We start from the raw sequence: 20,784 nt of genomic DNA on the forward strand, positions 1-20,784 counted from the left end.
CTTCGTCTTATGTGCAAAAGAACCATTCCCTCAGCATGAATTTAAGCCACTGTAAGTGTAAAAGTCCTGGGGGATCTAACGAGAGAGCAATTGCTTTTCCTCACAGATGGATGCGGTGAGTCGCAGCTGTACGGTGTCGGTGCACTGCGGCAACCACAGAGTCAGGATGCTGGTGATGTTCCCTGTTCAGTATCCCAATAATGCTGCACCATCCTTCCAGTTCATCAACCCAACCTCCATCACAGCTTCCATGAAGGCAAAGCTGCTGAAGGTATGTGAGGACTATAGAGTGTCTTTATAAATGTACAAATGATGGATGCTTAACGTCTGGATTTTCGAGACATAACCAAACATCAGACCTTGCTGAAGACATACCACAGGTCATGTTGAACTGATAAATTGTAAAGCCCATAGGATGAGGTTTTTGTTGATGCTGCAGCCCAGTATTTGCATTTTCCCACTGCTTCTTCATTGCTGCTGTGTTCCAGTGTGGTGTGTATTGCCTGAGGATCCCTAACATCCTTCTCCTCATGCAGTTGCCCTCAACCTAATAATAGACAAAATGACCAGCTAAGCATCCAGCTGCAGAGTGATACTATTTTGGAGCTGGGATGTTTCCTGCTCTACTACACAAGCTGCTTTAAAAATGAGGGGATGAGGGGATTTTTTTTACACAGACCCTGCTAATTCAGACCAGGTGTTTGATCATATGCTGTAACAAATCCTATTGCTAATGAAATCCTTTCCCCAGCAAGACATTGATGGATCAGTTTGGGTTTCTTCCTGAAAAAACCTGATCCAGTTTGCCACAAACTGGTATGAAACATATGGGCTGCAGTAATATTGAAGCCTAAATCCTGGCTCAGTGTGCTGCTAGGTGAACAACAGTGCTCTGATCAAAGCACACAGCCATTCCTCAGGGCAGGGGATGTCTGTGACCTGTTCAGGTCCTGGCATCTAAGTTGCTCTGCAGACAAAAAGGATGTGGACAAAGTGTGTAGGTAACCATGAATCAAGTTGCATCTTGTGTGTATTTCAGATACTGAAAGACACTTCCCTGCAGAAAGTGAAGAGGAACCAGAGCTGCCTGGAGCCTTGCCTGCGTCAGCTGGTCTCCTGGCTGGAGTCTGTTGTGGTATGGAGAATTGTGTGGGCTCTCTGCCCTACTTTGTTGTCTTTTCCCATGTCCCACACTTCTGACTCTGCAGTGAGAGCCTGGCCTTGTTAGATGTGTAGAGAGACCACTGTGACTGGCCATTACGTTTGTGTGAGCACTTCTGGTTAATGTTGAAGAGAGCCGGGTGGATGATTAGATGTATTTTGTTTTCTACAAATGAGGCCCTGAAGGTTTGCTACTTTGAGGAACTCTGATATCCAGGTTACCAGGAGTGAGTGGAGATTGGAGGATCTTAGTGGTGCATGGTAGCTTCCCAGCTCAGAATATTTATAACCACACTGCCAGGCTGTGGTTATCATCTGTGAGAGAAAGTAAGAGGCCTCAGGTTGTTGATGGATTCATTCTTGTCTGAAAGGCAGTAGCAGATGTCTTTACCTCCTCAGTTTTAGTCAAATATCCTGCTAGTCCTATTCTAGGGTTTTTGTTTTCTTCCCTGAAAAAACCCAAACTGTGAAAATTTGGGGGTTTTTTTCTGCAGCCTTGTGCTGAGGTTTTGTAGGGATGATACTGCAGATAAATCCAAGTCACACTCTGCTCTTAGCTGAGAGATCTGTGATACCTACTCAGCATCCCAGTGTCATGTATTAGGTCTTTGTGTGGGTGAAGTGTACTGGAGTGGGTGTTTTTAGCATTCAGGAGAAGATTGGAGAGTCTCCTCAGGTTTCTTTTCTGAGAGGTTTTGTTTATTCATCACAAATAAAGGGCTGGGGGTTTTTTTGCATGTGAAAGTTTAATTCTGCTTGGTTTCAGCAGTAATATTGTAAGAGTGGGAACTTTCTCTACTGTATGGAAATCTGATGACTGGAGGCACCACTGCTTTCAAAAAATTGCTTTAGACTGAACTTGCAGTATTTTTATCCAAATAAATGCAGATTTCTGCCAGAATTCCTGTGAATAGTCCTGAGGTCCCCCAGTAATTCACACCACCTGCCTTTCTCACTTGAAGACTCCCAACCTGCGTTTGACATCCCAGTTGTGTGGTATTCCTACTGAAGGAGATTTTGTGCATGATTGAGGTATCATGTTCAGCTCAATTTGCTGTATTGAGAGTCATATCCCGAGTCTGAAGGTCAGATTTTCTGTATAGTTTCCTCCTGTTCCTCACCAAGTTAAGCTCTGCATGGTTATGGTGGGAGACAAGCAGTCAAAGAAGCTTTTTCCTCAAAGGCAAATGTTCCTGCAAGTGCCTTTGCAGTTGAAGCAGTAGCTGTGCTCTGAGCTTGGTCTGTTCTGGCTCAAAGGATGAGCACCTCCTGTGAGGCTGCTTGGCACTGCCATGTCTGATGCTCTCTTGATTTCTCTCTTGTGGCAGCAGGAGTGTGACTTTGGGTAACTTTTGTTTCAGAACCAAGAGGACAGCACATCCAGCAATCCCTATGCTTTGTCCAACTCTGTAACACCTCCCCTGCCCACGTTTGCCCGGGTCTCCAATGCCTATGGCTCCTACCAGGACTCCAACATCCCATTTCCACGGACCTCTGGAGCCAGGTTCTGTGGTGCAGGTCAGCCCTGTCAGTGATACATTAAAACAGGTATCTGGGGAATGGTCCTTTTAGATGTCTTGGGAAACACTTGCCTGTGAACAAGATGAGGCTTTGGTTACTGCCGTACAAGGAGTAAGGAATGCTGTTAAAGTAGCGATATCATGGTAAATTTAGGGATGAGACTAGTTAGCAACTGCTTGCTGTTGGGGTTGCATGTGGGGCTTTAGGATTTGGAAATGCAAGGCTAGCTGAAGAGATAACCTTTGGCTTGTGGCATGCCAGAGACATTGACAGGTCTATTTTTATAGAACACTGGGAATAGCTGTTTTCCTTGCCTAGTTCTCTCCTACCAGCATGACATTACTGAGTGTATTCTGGCACTCAGTCTTCACAAAATTCCTGTGATTTGGGGTTGAACTTATCCCTTGCTGAAATCATATTCGTATTACTAACAACTCTTTTCTTATTCTGCACTCTCTCAGTTGTCCAAAATAGCTTTCCCAAGGTCATTAAGAAATGTCTCCTAAATGAGAGATGGGGTGCAATCACATCCGGTTTCCAAGAGAGCACATAGAGGGTAAAGATCATTAACAACCAGATTAAGATCTGAGTAAAAGCTGTTTCAGATGCACACTTGCCTTTTCTGGACCTGACTGCATCCCAGTGTGAGCACGTTTTGAAAGCTGCTTTCCATACAGGCCTCACGAATTCCTAAGCAAAAAACAAATGGGTAAAGGTTGTGAGAGAATGCTTTGGAGTTGGCTTCAGATGTCTGGGGCTCTCCTGTTGAAGAAGAGAGTTGTACAAGCTGCAGTGGTTTCTCTTCATCACCAAACATCACCTCACTTACCTCTGGAGTAACAGTGCTTTGCCACTTTTGGTGGAGAGTAAAAACATGAGCATGCATTTGCTCATTTTCTTTTCCTGTCTTTTCTCTAACAGCTATAAGCCACTTGAAATTGTGCTTTTGAGAGAAACATCTCAAAAACCCCGTGCTTTGTAGTGAGTTTGCAGAGAGTCGGGTTGAGAGAATGTGGTTGTCTACTTTTAGTTTATAATCGCTTAGGGTAGTGGATGAGAACCCAGCCCCTTGCCTCTGATACACAGGGAAACCTGGTCATTTAAGTTGAACCACCCCTGAGTACTCTACTCCTTGTTTCATGATCTTTATGCCATGTGCTGTCTGTTCAGGGTACCTGGTGTATTTCACAAGACCCATGACCATGCACCGCGCCGTGTCCCCAATGGAGCCCACACCCAGGTGAGTGCCCTGTGTGGTGTTTGAGGTGTGCTGATGTCATGGACAGGAAAACAGGAAAATACCAGGTCCTGCATTGGAGCTACTCCCCTCTAGTGTTAGCTGTGCCCTCAGCACATAGAGCCTGGCCCTTACACAACAGGGCCTCAGCAGAGACTTCTTTTGAGACAGTGGCACCATTGCTGGCAGCTTGGGTTAGTGGAGACGTCAGTGTGAGCCTGCAGGCCTGGGAAAAGCCTCTGTAAGATTATTCCCTTTTTTCCAGGTCTCTGTCAGCTTTATCAGCGTACCACAGTGGCCTCATTACTCCAATGAAGATCCGCACGGAGACTCCAGGCAACCTGCGTCTGTACAGTGGGAGCCCAACACGCAGTGAGAAGGAGCAGGTCTCCATTAGCTCCTTCTACTACAAAGAAAGGGTAAATACCAGACCAAAACACTGCTCCTAACACTTCAGCTTTCATGATCTGTTACCCTTTCATTTAGCATTACTAGTAACAGAAGCTTTATATTCCTCTCCAAAAGACAGCGTTTTGTAGGCAGTTCTGTCAAATGGATTTATATCCTATCAGTAACTTCTTTACCAATCCTCTCTAGCATTTGACCTGCTTATTTTGATGTTTCTCTATGCTGACCATCACAGTTCCCTTCAGTGCATTACAATTTCTCCCTTTGCATTATGTAGGGTTAAAATCTCATCCTTTAATACTTGTAGTCTTCAGATGAGTACATGTAGGCAGCTCTTGCTGTTCTGGATATTCCCTGATGTGTATAACTGCAAAGGGTTGTGACTCTCTGCAGCTTAGTGCCAGCCTCTCCTGGACTATTGGATGTGGTTAGTTATTTCTATTTCAGGTGTCTCTTTCAGGGATATGTGCCCCTTTGGAGCTTATCTTTTTTTAAACAAAAATAATTTTTACGTGATTCTCTGAAGATCTTCCAATCCACATAATTCTGGTTTAGGTGCATGTTTTGCTGTTGTTACTGTTTGCAAGGCTTTGGAGAAGAGTGGGATTGTTTCCTTCTGGGACATGATGGGTGAGGAAAACCTGTTGTAATTTTAGGGTGGCCGCAGGGTAGTTGTAAAGGGCCTGATGTGCCTGGAGCAGATGCTGTGGGAGCAATAGGCTGAGCAGATTGTTAGAAACAAACTATGCTTCAGCAGAGGGTGAAGTGGCTTGCAAAAATGCAGTAAGCTTCCACTCAGAGCCTCAGAATTTGGGGCATTTGAGTAGTTTGTTCGCTATCCATACAGAGAACATGAATCTGTTGCAGCAGTGAAGAGCTTCCAGGTAACCCAGGGAAAACCAATAGCTGTTTGCACTCTGCTGGCAGAAGAGTTTGGGAATTTTTGTCCCAGGAGCAGGGGAAGTCAAAGCCTTGAACACCCATTCTTCCTGGGCACTGAGAGAAGTCTTGTTTTTCTGGTGGTGCTGGGTGTGACAGCCAACCCTGTCTCTGGGACAGTGTCCTGCTTACATGATACCATTGCACTCCCCAGCTGTGGGGAGAGCCCCTGTCCCCAGTGCAAGTTCTGCTTCCAAACAGACCCCAGAAGAATCTTGAGTCCACATCCTGGGTTTTTTTTTCTCCCACACAAAATATTTTTTTTTATGAAAAGAGAAAATGGTGCTGCCTGGTACAAGAGCTACAGCCTGTCCTAATCTTTGTAGGAGAGTTTATTTAAAGAGCTACCTCTGTCCTCTGCAGCAGGCTTGTCTCCGACACACAGCCTCTCTAAGATGACAGACAAGGCTAAAAATAACATGTGGAACCAGCTTGGTGCAATTTCATGTGACCTGTCTCCCCAGCCCTTGTATTGATGGCAACAAGATTTTTGTCACAGGGTAAAAGGATTCAAGAGAACAAAGCGTGTGTGCAGCTGTGTCTGCTGAGAGCTGAGGGAAATTCCTGTGTTCCCTTCCCCTGCCGAGCTATCTCCTCATATGCTGGAATAAATGTAAGAACCCTAGCAGATGAAATAGTATTAAAAAAAATCCCCAAAAAGCCTGTATCTCCCTTCAGGAGAGGTTTTCTGATTCTTCAGGAGTTGATGTCATGGCCTCTGTTAGATCAATGCTACATATTTTTGTTATTTCATTGTGACAGTTTTAAAAAGCCCAAACTCTGAGTTTAATTAACTCCTTGTTCTGAAGCTTGGTATTTATGTTGGCATTATGAAAGTTGAAATTTTATGCATCAAACTGTGATATCAGATAACTTCATCCCCAACAAATTCAATATTAATTGATCAGCTATAATCAAGTATTTAAATCCAGTGTAGCAACAACTGACATCCACTGCCATTAGCAAACAAATGGAATTTGCCCATTGTTAGACAGGAAAGATGTCATGTTCCCATAAAAGCAGGGCAGCTGCTGATTCCAGCAGAGAGGCTCCTTAATAAGCCAAAATGAAACTGAATCTGGCACTGAGCCTTTCTGTGCTCATTTAAATACGTGTATATATATATATATACACACACACACACATATATATATCTCTTTCTCACTTTTTATTCACACATGCACACTCCTCCTTTCTTCCTCCCTCTTTTTCACTTCTCAAAAAAGCCCCACTGAAGAACAGTAGTCAGCAGAAAGGAGGAGCTTTATCTGTAACCGTGGCAATGCTGTCAGTGTTTTGAACCTGAGTGTGTCTTAAAGAAGGTGCCATGGAGTTCTTTTTTCCCCCTGCAGTGAAGACCTGGGGACAGCCCAGCCTTGCTGTACCCAGGGATGGTGACAGTGGTGTCCTTATGCTTCCCATCAGGGAGCTGGTGGGGGGACTGAGCCTGGTTTTGCTGCTTTTCCACTATGCTGAATTTCCTTTAACTAACTCTTTTCTTCTTCTCTGTGACGCCTGCCGGAGGAACCTGTAGGACATGGCTGCAGCCTTCTCCTCTCTCTTTCCATGGGGCCCTGCAGCCAGCCTTGGCTTTCTGGCTGTAGACTCTCCCAGCAGTGAGATGCAAAGGGATGCAGAGGCTGAAGGCATGGCCCTGACTGCCTATTATCAACTGAAAAGAAATGCAAAATACATTGTACCGGACCCAAATATCCCTTTTTATGGTGTTGACTCTTACAGATCTGTACACAAAACTTCTTTTTTTTTTTCAAGTGAGTGTACAGTAATGTGCTTTGAAGGATTCCATTTGTTGTTGCTTTAATATTGTGTTGAGTACCTACTGAAATATCTTCAAGTTCCTAATGAAAGCCTGCTTTGGAGCTATTCGGCATAGTCAGTCAGTGAACTTGATTTCTCACTCAATCTGAATGAGTTTCTCAACCTGTTATGACAATACCCACATGGCCCTGCCAAGTAACAGTGTCTCTATAACCCTTCTAATATCCTGACATATGGTTTTTATTGTTTTAAATGAAAGTGAATGGTTACAGCAGATTCCAGTGAATTAAGTTCTGGAGGATGCTGGATGTTAAAGGGAATCTGAGTAAGCAGGAGTGTCTGTTTAGCTTCCTGCAGATATCTGTGCCATGGCACTGGACAGGTGTGTTAAAAATGATGCTTACACTTAGCTGCCTTCCTCTTCAGGCAAGAGGAGTAAAACTGGAGTTTAGGCATGTGGGGCACTTGGGTGTTGTCCTCTGCTCAATTCATGGTACAAACAAGGTCACACAAAGCAGTTCAGTGCTTCTTGTAGTAATACAACTCCGTGTGGAAGACTATATTCAGATTTGTGTTTGCCAAAGTCTTCCACAGAGGCTGGTGTTGGGCACAGACACAGCAGCCCTTGCTCTGCCAGAGCCATAGGTAATGCTCTGTGGTACAATTGTGTGAGGATGAAAGTGGGGATCGTGGTTTGCAACTGTTCGCTGTGTACCAGAACGACTGGGAACAGTATCTTTTACTCTGCTGGTTCAGGGCACTTTTCATTTCAGTTTATTTACCTTTGTCTTTAATTTACTTGGTGTCTTTCTTCCCTTTTCCTGGGTATAATGTTTTCGTGTACAGATGTCTCCTCGCTCTGCCCGGCGACGTTGGTCCATACAAGCAATTAACGACTTCCCGGTACTGTGTGCTGTGCTAGTACTGTCCTTGATATGACCCTGTCTTCTGCCCAAGGGCCCAAGAATAAAATGCCACCTGCCTGCCTTTGAGTAACCTGCACCGAGCTGGGGGACTCACACTCCATGCAGGGCCTAGAGCAGATGCACGTGTAAGTGGGCAGGAGCAGACAGTAGTTTGCAGGGTGCAATTACTGACCTACAGGATGCCTGTTTCACGTGGCCTTGTGGTCAGGAAAGGATGGCAAGGGGTAATTTGAAGATCAACCTCTAAGATACAGAGTGCACTGTGAGAGCTGAGTGATTATTATACATCATCAACCAACTGATGAGACTGACATTAGAGCACCTAATTTCTGAAGAGACGAAGCCTTGCAGGAGAGGGAGGGAATATCACTTAAGTGCTATGGAAGAAGCAAACTGGTTGAGTTTCTGACAACAATCTGTCATCTCATTAAAATGAACTGCCACTTCTCAGTGCAATCCATCACACAGTCTTACTTCCTAGATAAAAGAATACAGTTTTTTCTTAACTTGAGATCTTTTCCCAGCCCTTGGAATTGTACCACCCTGCATTCATTTAGAATGGTTGCACTTCAGCCACCCAGGCAGGTACTCTCTCCTCCTGGCACCTGCCCTACCGAGTCTGCTTTGACAGTGGTTTTCTGATAGTCAGGTCCACGTGTCTCTCAGGCTCCAACATCATTCATTAACATCTTGATGATATCAGGATTGCTCAAGCTGTGCTGTACATGTGGGCAATTACTATTTCATCACTCATCTTCCAAGCATAGACAAAGCTCAGAAAACTCCATTTGAATTTTAAGATGATCTCTAAGTCTTTTTGTCTTAATGTCTGCACGAACAACTGTTTTTTCACGGCTGCTGTCCTTCATGCTATCTCTTCATAAGACAGCAGGGAATAAAATAGAATCCTTTAACACCTAATTTAACTTGGTATAATAAGATCAAATTTTCCTAATTGCAACAGTTCTAAGACTGTACTAGCAAATAATAGGTGAAAGAATCCAGAAGTAATTTAATTGACTCCATCAAGGCTTTTTGCAAAGAGCTTTGTGAGCAGCAGAGGCAAAGATATGTGAGCAGCAGAGGCAAGAAATGAAGTTTGTCTTGAATCAGGAGCAGACTGAACGAAAGAAAATCAAGCAATGAACTTTCCAGCTTGTGGTAAATTACAGAGCACAAATGCCATGGTTTAATTAATTCCCTTACCACTGTCCTGGAAGGAAGACCAAGGAGTGATGCGATAAAGTTAGAATTTCTGTAACGTGTATTTAAAAGGGATGTAGGGGTTAGTCCAACCCTTGAAGGTTTGATGGATTTGTGGATAACCTTTGGAAGAGGCTAAACTGACTCTCAAAAGGGGGCAGCAGTGCCTAAGGTGAAGACACAGGATACACAAGGAGAGGTATAGGTTATTAGTGCAAATCACATGCCTTCCTTCTGGAAGAAGAGCTCAGCATTGCTCAAGGTGTTTAGGGAAGCAAGAGCTTGGCAAGTTTACAAGAAGCAATAATTCCTCTTTCTTTCTAGCCTCCTCCTCTGATGTGCCTGTGCTCCAGGGCAGGTGCCAGCTATTGATTGATGGAAGCTATAAAGAAATATTCCTGCTGTGGGGCACTTGATTCAAAAGGGCCTTGGATTTTTAGCGCCTTTGTGGCAGGTGCCTGATACTGTGGGAGATGCTGGAAATAGTAAATGTTGATTATTTTGAAGAGAAAATCCAGGCAGTGCTGTATGAGCCACACGGGGGAGTTAATCTGTAGGCAGTTGTTCATAATAAAGGAGCATAGCATTCTACAGGGAGGAAGCAATTTTTGCATTTTACTTTAAAGTAATATGAGAAGCAGCTTGAACCTGACTTAAGCAGGTTTAACTATTTTGTACTTGGCTTATTGCAGCTTAATCTCTTGGCATTTAGTCTCTTCTGTTCACAGCCTTTACCTTTGCTCTACTAACGCCAGTTTATACCAAAAACCCTGAAATTTTGCATATGCTGATGTGAAACAGGCATTTTACATTTCAGGATCCGACTTAAAGCACTGCCTGCCTCAGCAGGATCCAAAGGCACACACACCCAAGTGTTCAGCATCCTTTCCAAGCGGGCAGCATTTTGCAACTCCTGCTGCTGAGTATGCAGTGATGATGGTGGTTGCTACAAAGCAGTTGGTGGCTTATTCTTGGGCTATCTGTTTCTACATGTAACCCATTTACTGCCATCTTTATCACCTCAGATTGCAGCAAATTACAGCCTTGGGTATAGTAGTGCAGGTGCAGGCTGGCTTTTTTAGTCATTATTCAGTGCTGTTCCCTGCTGTCACCTCCAACCTCATGATTGCCATAAATGCTCTGGTTTCTTTCCTTCTCGTGCTCTGAGGAACTGATGAGTCTTAATTTACTTATCACTGTAGCTATTTTCTTTCATATCTTTCTCTCGTTAAACTGAGGAGCAGCTGGGTACATGCAGTTCTCCTTGGCATGGATTCTAGGCTTCAGAAAGAGCTAGAAATGTGGGCAGTGCAGAAGACCTGCGCCTTTGTCCTTCAGCTGCCAGCAGCTAGCTTGGTGCATGTTGATTTCTGCTTCAGCTCCAACTGTTACGTTCCCTGCTCCCCATCCTGACCTGTGCTCCAGCCCCTAGGAAGAGATGTGTTTTCTGTTCTACCCTAATGCCCCTGAGCCTTGGTGACACCTTTTGATTACACCATAGTGGGAGCTCCTCCTGAAAGAAGAGGTGGAATGGGAGGGAGGTGGACTGTGGCCAGATAAACCCAACCTAAAGCTTTCTTTGTCTTTGGTAATCCCTATTAAAAGCGCTCAAATACCACCTGGTGGAGAGCTACTCCTGTAATTAACACCAGCAATTATTGGATTCAAAGTAGAACTTCTGCTATTAATGGTGGTGAACTTTACCCTATCCCTGATGGTTCCCATACTTCTGATTGTGGTTTTTTTCCTAACTCTTACTTTCTGTAGCTGAGGTAAATCTGAATTGTAAAAAATCCAGACTTTTTTAATGGTAACTCTACATGTAGCTTTATGGTTTTTTTTTTTTTTCTGTCAGAGCTATAGGGGCTGGAAGTGGTGGGCATGGAAGTGTCTTACAGGCAGGGCCTGTGGCCATCAACTAACTCCACTCCTGGAGCTGCACCAGTAAAGAATTAGGATTTCCTTTTTTGCCAGTAAATAAGCAGAGTTAAAAGGAAGAAAACAGGACAAATTTGGTTTGAGTCCAGGTTTTCAGGGGGTTCTGATGCATTTAGTGTTTCCATTTGTCTGGTGATATGCTAAAAGCAAGCAGTGGAAACCATTCATGAGAGCTCTTTTTCATTCTCATCTTCATTGTCATTCTCCTCCTCAAAAAAAAAAAGACCCAATTGCCTGTGGAAAATGATATGTGTTGTCCATGTTTCTAGTCTTGAAATGCCTGTTGGGAGGCTTCTTCAGGCTGCTCTTGCAGGGGGCAGGAGCAGGTTGAATCTCTTCCCAAAGACTGGGCAGAGGGAGCTCTCCATCAACTGTGAGTCCTGGGGGCAGCTGGCTTACAGATGGTCAGGAGATGGCAAGTTGCTCTCCAAGTTACCTGCCAGGCTATAAAAGCTCTTGTTGATAGCCCTGCAGAATGTGGTTCTGTGTCTGCAAACCTGGGTTCAAACACCTGCTCAGACACAGCATAAAAAACAGCTTTTGCTGTGAGAAGCCCTGGTAGCCCTTTCTCCAAGCCTGAGCTCTCTCCTCCTGGCATGTCATTGTGCTGGGGCTCCCAAGCTTCACTCCTACGCTGATTTTGGTAGCATCAGCATCTCCTGTCTGCACTGGGAGACAGCATTTGCTGCCCTGACAAGGAATGAGGTGCAGGTGCCACTGTTACTTGGGAACCTTGTTGTAACACAGCCCACATCCTTCAGCATGCGAAGGGCAGCTAAACTTTTAGGTGTTATCAAAATAGGATTAGCCTGTCCAATGTCAAGAGAAGCAGAGCTGATCCAGACTGTGCCTTGGTTAGGAGCTGATGGATTCAAGAGAGGTGGGTTTCCCACTTGACCCCATTCTAGCCACCCTCCACTGCATAGTGCTTTTCAGCTTCAGGGGACAGAGAAGTACTGCAGGCAGATTCCTCTTGGATGAATTAGGATTTGAATAGATGTGGCAGAGAACCAGTCAGTCAGCAGAGAACCAGTCAGTCAGCTTTTCCAGAGCACTGGATGCTGATAGCCCTGTTTCTACCAGTGTTTCACCCTTCTGAATGTTGGGCACTGTGCAAGCTCTGCTCTTCTTTACTCAGGGAGTGGTGGAAGATGAGGGGAATGGTGATGCTTTGTAACACAGGCATCCCTGGAAAAACCCACCTTTGAGGCTGAAATGCCTTCTTCACTTACTGTCAAGCTGGAGCCTCTGATCCTCAGCTGTGCAGTGTTCAGAGAAGCTTCAAGAGCTCATCCTTTTTGCTTCTTGTGGCATGTGTTAGTAGTATGCTCAGCATGGCAAGACCTCAGCACACTGGCCTAAGCTTGTGCCAGGCAGGCAGTGGCATTTCTTAAGGTCATGAGTAGTTTTTTAAGCCTGCCCAGGTTCTCACAGGACTGCATGGTCAAGGTCAAGAGCCATTTGGCTCTCAGCCATCCCAGAGCTGGCCTCACACCTGTGGTAAAGGTGACCCTGCTTGCAAATCCAAGTCCTGCCTTTCCTGTATCCTGTCTGCTCTTTAGGAGCACCAGTGTGAGCCTGTGTCTGCCTTGCAGAGCCATCAGCACAGGGCTGCCTTGCTGGCCTCTTGAGAGAGGGGCTGTTCTGCTTGGATGAGATGTGTGGGAAGCCCCAGCATGAGTGGCAGTGAGGGAACACGCCATAGGAGAGCAGCATTGCAAAGCATTGGAACCCTGCCTAGCAGCCAGTGCTTCCTTCAGTAGAGCTCCAGTGCCTTCTGCCTGTTGTGCTGCCACACATCCTCTCATCCCTCCTCCTCATTCTCCTAGAGCAAGGAGCTGGAAGAGGTCAGGATACCAGACAAATACTCTACGGTGTTTGACACAGCCAATGTAGCTTTATGCAGCTTGGCTTTAAGATGGCCTCTGTATCTGTTACAGGGAGTGTTTGGGAATCTTGGCTTCTTGTTTCTGTTCCCTTCTGTTGGTTCCTCTCCTTTCTTCTCCCCCGTTTTATGTTCTGAGCCAGCTGTAAGTAGCGGTGAGCATGGTAGCTAGGGATCCTTGCTAGGAAAACTTGGGCCCTGCTTTATCACCTGCCAGTTGTTTGTTTGAAGCTGTTGATAAAGCAGGAGGTGGGAGCCCTGTGCTGGCACTGAACAGGGCTGTTCTCACCCTGAGAGGGCAGACCTAGAGACAGTGTGGAGCTGTGAGCTTGCCCTGAGGCGAAGGGTGAGCAGCAGCTGCCTCCAGCATGTCTCTGTGCTGATGCTGGCTGAAGTCAGCAGTGGTCTATCTGCAAAGGGTTCCCAGAGAATGAGAACTGCCAAACTTGCCCAGGTTTGATTGGCATCCCAATGCTGATTTATTATTTATTGGCTCACAAATACTTTTTGAGTGAGTTTGACCTTGAGCTCGCTGCCTTGACCTGCTTTTCACTTCCTACAGATGGAGATGCTTGTTCTCCTGGGCATGTCATGGATGTTTTCCAGGGTAACACAGAGCCTTCTGAAAGGGAGGTTTGGGTGCTGCTTGCATTATTCCTGACCCTAGTGCTTTCCCTGTCCTGAGCAGTGCACTGTCCTCTTCCCTAGTAACACTTTACTGTTCATTCTGCAGAAATCAAGGAGGTGGAAAAGCAAACGAGAGGGGACAGATACCAACAACCGACCCATCAAAGCTGCTGGGAAAGTTATTATCCAAGATATTTCCTGCTTGCTGCCTGTCCACAAGCTGCTGGGAGAGCTCTACATGTGAGTACATGCAGGCTGTCATCCTTTCCCAAATGAAAGCAGCTGTCTTTGGCATTGCTGTGCTTTAATCCTGACATCAGTCAGCATGGATCTGTGAATGTTTCTCTACCTCTGTTCTTGCCTTACTGCTTTTTTTGATATCCCTCTGCCTGTGAGGGGACTTGTCTCCTATAAATCTAAAAAGGATGAGGGAAGAAATTTGTGATGAGGTGTGGTCAACAGAGTTTGAAGTGGTGCTTCAGCATTGTCACTGCCAATGTTACAGGTTCAGATTTTCACCTGCTAAAGAGAGAAATTATCAGTGGAAATTCTTTTTCAAATCTCATGTTAAATACACAGGCTTAAAAATCTCAGTAAATGCACATTTTCATTTTGTAAAACTCTAAATAGCTCATAAAGCTTTTTAATTTCAAAAGTATTTGATATGTTCCCACTTGGGGTCTTGGTTGTACATGTCAGGTCTGTTCTGCAGGTTATTCTGTGTTAATGAAAAGATGTGGGCATTTTTGTGTTTTTGTTGATTTTGTTTTGGCTTTTTTTTTTCAAAAAGGGCTTCCTTTTTCCAGACTTTCTAAATCACATGGTTACAAAACCTCTGTTCCTGAATTTTTTCTTTCTTAGCTTTGGTAATACTGGCTGGTCCTTAACGGATTTTCCAGTCTATGGACATTCAGGGAAGAAGCAGATTTCCTCTCTGAGGAAAGAAAGAGAGGAAAAAACCCCTTCTTTCTATGTTATTAAAAAGAATATTGTTTTAAAAAACTTGTTGGACCTTTCTTCTTGGGACATCTTGTGTAAACAGCCTGACCCTTTTCCATGTACTGTAAAAACCTCAAGCAGTTGAAATGTTGGGAAGATTTCTGATGACAGGCAGAAAAGCACACGTGGGCTTCCTCAGCCCACCTTGGCAGCCTGTCAAGGCTTCACACAGTGGGTGTGTCATCCCCCAGCCAGCCTAGTTTTTCCCAGTGTGCCTCCATCTCCCTCTGAGTCAGCTAGAGCAGACTGATGGGCTGGATGGGAGCAGGACCATGTAGCCAATGGCACCAGCTTTTAGGGACGAGAATGATTCTGGACTTTGTGATACCCTACCAGAAGTTTGGTCTGATATCCTCTTGGAAATGGTGTTGTTTAGAATCAATCCCAGCTAGTGTGGAGTTGGACTTAATGTGTGGTGTATTAGCAAAAATGAATAGTGGGAGGAGGATGGCAGTGATCCCTGAATAACAGAGAAGGATGGGATGGGATCCTGGCCACACAAAGAGGCTCATATTGATCAGGAGGTTCTGGGCTGCTCACTACTGCCAGAGCCATGTTCCCCCTTCCCCCCATTCCTCCCCACCTTTGTAGGTGATGTTCCAATCAGAGCTGAGTTATCTCCTTTCTTTTCAGACTGAATGTGAATAACATCCAGGAGACTTGCCAGAAGAATGCTGCCTCAGCCTTGGCTGTGGGGCGGAGAGATCTCGTACAGGTATGCCATGGAACCAGACCCCTTCCTCAGCCTGCTGTGCTACCCTCCAATGGCTTGGGCTGTCACCAACACCCAAAGGGCCACTGGGGTTCAGCAGCACTAGCAGGGAGTCTCTGGGTGGTGAACCAGGCCTGTGGAACGGCTGCCAAGGTGGTCCCCACCTCGCTGACTCTGGGCATTGAGAGATTCTTTCCCAGGACTGCACACAGATTGTTTTATGCCCTTTGCCAAACTGAGTAAAACACATTTTTCAGGGAATTCCTGTAGGCAAAGTGAGGAATGCAGCCTGCTTTTGAGTCATCAAATGGAGTAACTGTGCACAGAGTTGCCTAGCTGCTGTCAGCATTTTGATCTGTAATTTTTTTCATAGTTATGTAATTGTTCCCATTGTTTGGCATTCTGCTGGCACTGGGTACTAACTGCAGCCATCCTCTCCCAAGAGAGCCTGGGCCCAGAGGCCCCAAAATGGGGCTGGCTATTTGCCTTCAGCTAAAAATAGGAGAAAAATGGCTATTGTGGCTCATGCTTTTCCCTGTGATTAGTCCATTGCAAGAGGCAGAATATTTGACAGGGCATGGGAACACCTGAAAGAGATAGGAATTGGCAGTGCCACAGGAGCTGTGCACATCATCTCAGCATTTGGCTCTTCCTAGATCTGGACAGGCAACATGCATAGGCTTACCTGATCTAAGCAGAAGCTGACTCAAGCTGTTGTCTTGCTTCTTGGTGTATTCTGTGACACCAGCAGAGAGAAAGTAGGTCTGGTTCCCCTTTGTCTGTTCTTCCTCTTGCAGTCTGGTTTGTCCACATTGGTCCAGAGTTTGGGTGGAGTGACTTCAGCAAGATTTCTTTGAGATAACTCTGTTTCTTGCTTGGTTTTCCCTGTCCTGTGTAACTCCAGCCTGTAGTGCAGCTCACAGCAGACATGCAGGCTTGAGTTGCAGGTTACAGGTTTGATGTGCTCTGTAGCAGTGTAGGAAGTGGCTTCTTTCCGGTTTCCTTTCTGTGCACTCTCTTACTCAGCCCAGTCCTTGTTTCAGTTTCTCTTTGCTCTCTCTGGTTTCACAGCGAGTAGCTTTGGGACTACTTTTTCTGGCTGTTTGTTCTTTATACTTGGAGTGTGTTTTTTCTTTATTCTCCATGTTGTCAGTTCTCTGATTTCTGCTGTCTTTTTAGCACCATGCTCTTTTTCCTTTCCTGCTCTTTTTTTCATGCTAAACTAGGAACTTTGCTGCTCCCTGGAATATTCTAACAAGTCCCATTTTTAAAGGCACAGGAGAAAAAACAATCCTACATCAGTGGTATAGAGGCTAACAAAATGGAACCATTTTCAGAGTAGAGGATGATAGATGAAGGAGAAATTTCATGTGAAGTGGTTAAACTTCTGAAGCAGAAAAAACAGTGTCCTGTCTGTGCCAGGCTGCATTAGAGAATAGTGCTCAGTGACACCACTAATGAAAGACTACTTCTCATGCAAATAATGATTTACCAGTAAACTTTCTGCCACCAGATACCTCTAAACCGAAGAACTGTATCAAATCTAAACCCTTTTGAGGCTTGTGAATATAAAATGCCCTAATAGACTGTAAACTGTTCTGCCTTTGCGTTTAACCCAAACACAAAGCAAGTGGGATGAGGAAAGCTTTGGTTTTGTGTTATTTTTCTTCATTATTTGTGACACAGAGACCAAAACTGTTCCCTGCTGTCAGGAAAAAAAAAACCAAACAAACTTCCCCCCAAAAAAAGCAGAACAGACAAGCTCCATTATTATCTCTGTCTGTGTGTGAATTTGTGCACGCCTATGCCCTGGGAGTGTGGTTAATCCTAATTGTAGCTTTGCTGCTTTTCCTTCCTGTCTGCCAGGTTTGGTCACTGGCCATGGTAGCCACTGATCTCTGTCTTGGACCGAAGTCTGACCCAGATTTAGAGATACCTTGGGCACAACATCCATTTGGACGTCAATTACTGGAGTCCTTGTACGTGTCTGAATGCTGGGGAGGGGCTGGGAAATGGTTACTGAAGCAGAGCCCTCTGTAACTATCTATGTGTAAGGGGTCATTTCAGGGGTCATTTGGGGCAGTGCCACAGCATGGACTTTTTTCCCATCTCAAGCCTGTGATGCATCACAAAGGGAAACTCCACATGTGTTTCTGGCATACAGGAGGCAGCCCTGGACCTTCCACCTATCACTCAGATCTTCCTTGGCCAGCATTGAGCAATAGGCCAGGCACAGGTGGGGCTCTGCTTTCCATGCCCACAATGCCTGACTTGGAGATTTGGGTTTCCTGCTCCCCACTAAACAAGCCTGTTGGTGCAGCACCTTTTTTCACTTTCAGATTTCCTGTTGTCATCCAGCTTTACTGGGAGTTTGTTCCAATGGCCTCAAAGCCATGTGTTAGCTACAAATGTCTTCCAGGTGGTGAATCTGCTTAGGAGGGCACATAATTAGTAATTAATTTTGTTTGTCAATCCAGGCTATTTGGAAGTGCAGGATTTGTGTGCTGTGCTTTCCATATTGATGCTTGGCCAAGCCCTCTCCTGCTGCATGGCAGTGCAGTGTAATGCACAGTAGGAGCACAGCACAGGTTATTCTTTATCACTCTCAATCTCCAGAGCAAGCTGGAAACTTCCTAGCTTTCTAGAAAACCTGCAGCAGCCTTTTGCCTTGTGATCCAGGTGCAGGATGCTTGCACTCAGAGGGCTTTGTCAAAAAGATGTTGCGGCTGGGAGTGAGTCTAATGGCTCCAGCATACATCAGAGCCCAAGTACTGCTGGATTCCCAGAGCTCCCATCTTTCTCCCACCAGCTGGGGCATGAGCATTTTCAGAAGGAGAACTTGGCTGCTCAAAGGTGTGACAAAAAAGCCAACCCAGTCCCTCAATGTCTCCTGTGGGCAGTCATGACACCCAAACCCATGTATGCAAAGGGCTTGAAATTAGCTGCCGTGGAGTCTCAAGGGTTTTGCCACTGAATTCTGCCCGGTCTCACACTGTCTTTTTTATTTCCCAGGCTGGCTCATTACTCACAGCTCCATGACGTACAGACCCTGGCCATGCTCTGCAGTGTGTTTGAAGCCCAGTCCAGGCTCCAGGGGTGCCCCAACTCTTTTGTCCCCTTTCCTCAGCGTGCCTCCAACCTGGCCTCCCACAGCCGATATGTACGCATTTCTTTCCCATTTGTCTTGAGCATCTTTGAACGTTTCTTACACAGATTACATGATTTGTTCTGCTTTCCCCCTCAACAGCCCAGCTTTACTTCCTCTGGCTCCTGTTCCAGCATGTCAGATCCTGGAATTGGCACTGGAGGCTGGAGCATAGGTATGAGACCTGGCTAGTAAATAAAGGAATATCCCGTCCTTCTGGCCAAGGTTTTAGATGGCTCCTATGGTGGGGAAAGGAGGGAATTAGTACTGACTGTGATTGCAGATGTGCTTTGCCAGAGCAGCTCTGTGGGTTTTGGCCAGTGTGGTGTGACTCCATGGCTGGAAGTGAGCAGGCCTTGCAGTATTTGTGTGGAGGCTTCTGCAGTCTTGTACCTTCTGACTTCATTAGATACTTCATTCAACAAGTATCAAAAATGGCCTCAAAATGTCATTACCTGGGCTAATTCTAAAGGGTTTGGGGGAAAAGCTGTGCTTACTTCTTTCACTGGAAAAAACACAGCAGTTGGAAAGACTGGATTCTTGGTGACTATCCACAGAGGTTTTTCACTGTGACAGAGGTGACACAGGGGGGCTCTGGTGTCAGAATTGAAGCTTTTTACAGATTCCTAGTGATGTATATGGCCTGGGGCAGCATCAGCCCTGTTAGCACCACAGCTGTAACTTTTCAGTGTGATATCAAGGCATGTGTGAAGTGGGGAAAAGAAGAGCATGGGGGTTAGGGGAGTGGATAATCTTTTGTAGCAGTTATTAGCAGTCATCTCCCTGCCCCCAGGGCAGCACCTTGCATGCAGAGGCCCCTTTACGTAACAGCAGTCCTGGTGATGAGAGTCCTCCCTGTCTAGGAAAAAGCAACCCAGGTCTGCCCAGGAAAGCAGTCCCAAGCAAACTCTATGGGATTGATTGCCTGGTTACTTTTTTCTAAAGCAGAAGACAAAAGGGATTCCTCCACATCAGATTTCTCTGCCTGGTGATCCGCATTAAGTCCTGTCACCAAAAGTATAGTAGAAGCACTTGGCAAGTACAGGCTGGCACTTGGTTCTTGGAGGCGGGGCAGTGTTTGTTGGAATGCAGAGGGTAGTAGGACAGAGATAGGACTGAAAGGTGGGGGTGTAAACCTGTGGTCTTTCATATCCCTTCCTGATTCCAGTTTTGAGGGGGGAGATGCACTCACAGCCTCTTGGTGTTTGCAGCAAACAAAGACACGGAGCAGACCTCCACTCCCTGGTGTGAGTCTTCTCCAGATGACTTCCGCTACGGAAACCTGATGTATCCTGATCATCGGGAGCGGGAGAAGGACCAGCATGAGAAAAACAAAAGGTAGGTTATCATGTGCCTCAGGAGTATCCAGAGATGCCTAACTTGTGTCTCAGTCACATGGAATTCTATGGCCAGGTCTCTGTTGGTGCTGTGCAGTACCACACCTGCCTCTAGACCTTGTCATTCACATGATTGCTCGAAGAGGCTTCATCCTGCAGATCATTGCTGCTGGGTTTACATGATACATGCCTAAGAGGCCATGGTGGGGGCCCCAAAGGACAGTGCACCCTGCAGTGTAGAACAAGTCAAGGCCAGAGCAGTTTGTGTCAGCAATGTTTCAGCTACCCCTGGGATACGCCCTGCTGCATTTCCAGCAGTGTGAGCTGGTTGCATAGCCATGGCTGGAAAGAGGATTGCAACCAGAGTCTCTGAGAGTCAGTCAACTACCAGCCTGTTTGTTCCTCTAGGCTGCTGGATCCTGCCAACACTCAGCAATTTGATGACTTTAAGAAGTGTTATGGAGAAATCCTTTATCGCTGGGGCCTGCGAGAGAAGCGGGCTGAGGTTCTGAAGTTTGTCTCGTGTCCTCCTGATCCCCACAAGGGAATTGGTGAGTGTCTGCTCCAGTTGCCCAGGCAGAGCCACAGCTCTGCCTCAGGAGCTTGGGAATGTGCAGTCTGCAGGGCAGGATGTGTCATGGACAGAATGGACAAAGTTTATCTGAGAGACCCACCCAAGGGAGTCACAAGGGTTTGAAATTATTATATAGGTGTAATTGAACCTTGGTACAAATCGTTCCACAGGATTAATGATGGCAAACAAATTATTTAATATGAATAAAATATTAAGGGTTTATTTAAATTCATGAATATAATGCTAATCATTAGACTAAAAAGGCTTTAAATTATTCACCACAGAATTATTTACCACACAGTATAGAAAATTGAAACTAGTAATATAGTGCACTGGTTATTAAATAATTAATATCAAAGCTAGTTTAATAATTATCAGGTAGACACTGATGTC

General features: G+C 45.5%; 1 protein-coding gene across 2 annotated transcripts in view; it reads left to right on the plus strand.

The window, feature by feature from the left end:
* WDR59 (WD repeat domain 59) overlaps positions 1 to 20,784 on the plus strand; it is a 50,008-nt gene that overhangs the window by 26,149 nt on the left and 3,075 nt on the right. Inside the window, exons 14-26 of one of the 2 annotated variants that reach the window (XM_033069441.2) lie at positions 107 to 271; positions 1,040 to 1,135; positions 2,523 to 2,679; positions 3,853 to 3,922; positions 4,185 to 4,338; positions 7,892 to 7,948; positions 13,731 to 13,864; positions 15,257 to 15,338; positions 17,202 to 17,314; positions 18,348 to 18,495; positions 18,583 to 18,655; positions 19,692 to 19,818; positions 20,226 to 20,368. In XM_033069441.2, coding sequence (XP_032925332.1) covers positions 107 to 271; positions 1,040 to 1,135; positions 2,523 to 2,679; positions 3,853 to 3,922; positions 4,185 to 4,338; positions 7,892 to 7,948; positions 13,731 to 13,864; positions 15,257 to 15,338; positions 17,202 to 17,314; positions 18,348 to 18,495; positions 18,583 to 18,655; positions 19,692 to 19,818; positions 20,226 to 20,368 — 1,519 coding nt within the window. The remainder of the gene's footprint in view (positions 1 to 106; positions 272 to 1,039; positions 1,136 to 2,522; positions 2,680 to 3,852; positions 3,923 to 4,184; positions 4,339 to 7,891; positions 7,949 to 13,730; positions 13,865 to 15,256; positions 15,339 to 17,201; positions 17,315 to 18,347; positions 18,496 to 18,582; positions 18,656 to 19,691; positions 19,819 to 20,225; positions 20,369 to 20,784) is intronic. The other variant, XM_033069442.2, reaches the window with a different exon arrangement.

This window comes from Catharus ustulatus, chromosome 11 (genome assembly GCF_009819885.2).
Source record: "Catharus ustulatus isolate bCatUst1 chromosome 11, bCatUst1.pri.v2, whole genome shotgun sequence".
Taxonomy (NCBI): domain Eukaryota; kingdom Metazoa; phylum Chordata; class Aves; order Passeriformes; family Turdidae; genus Catharus; species Catharus ustulatus.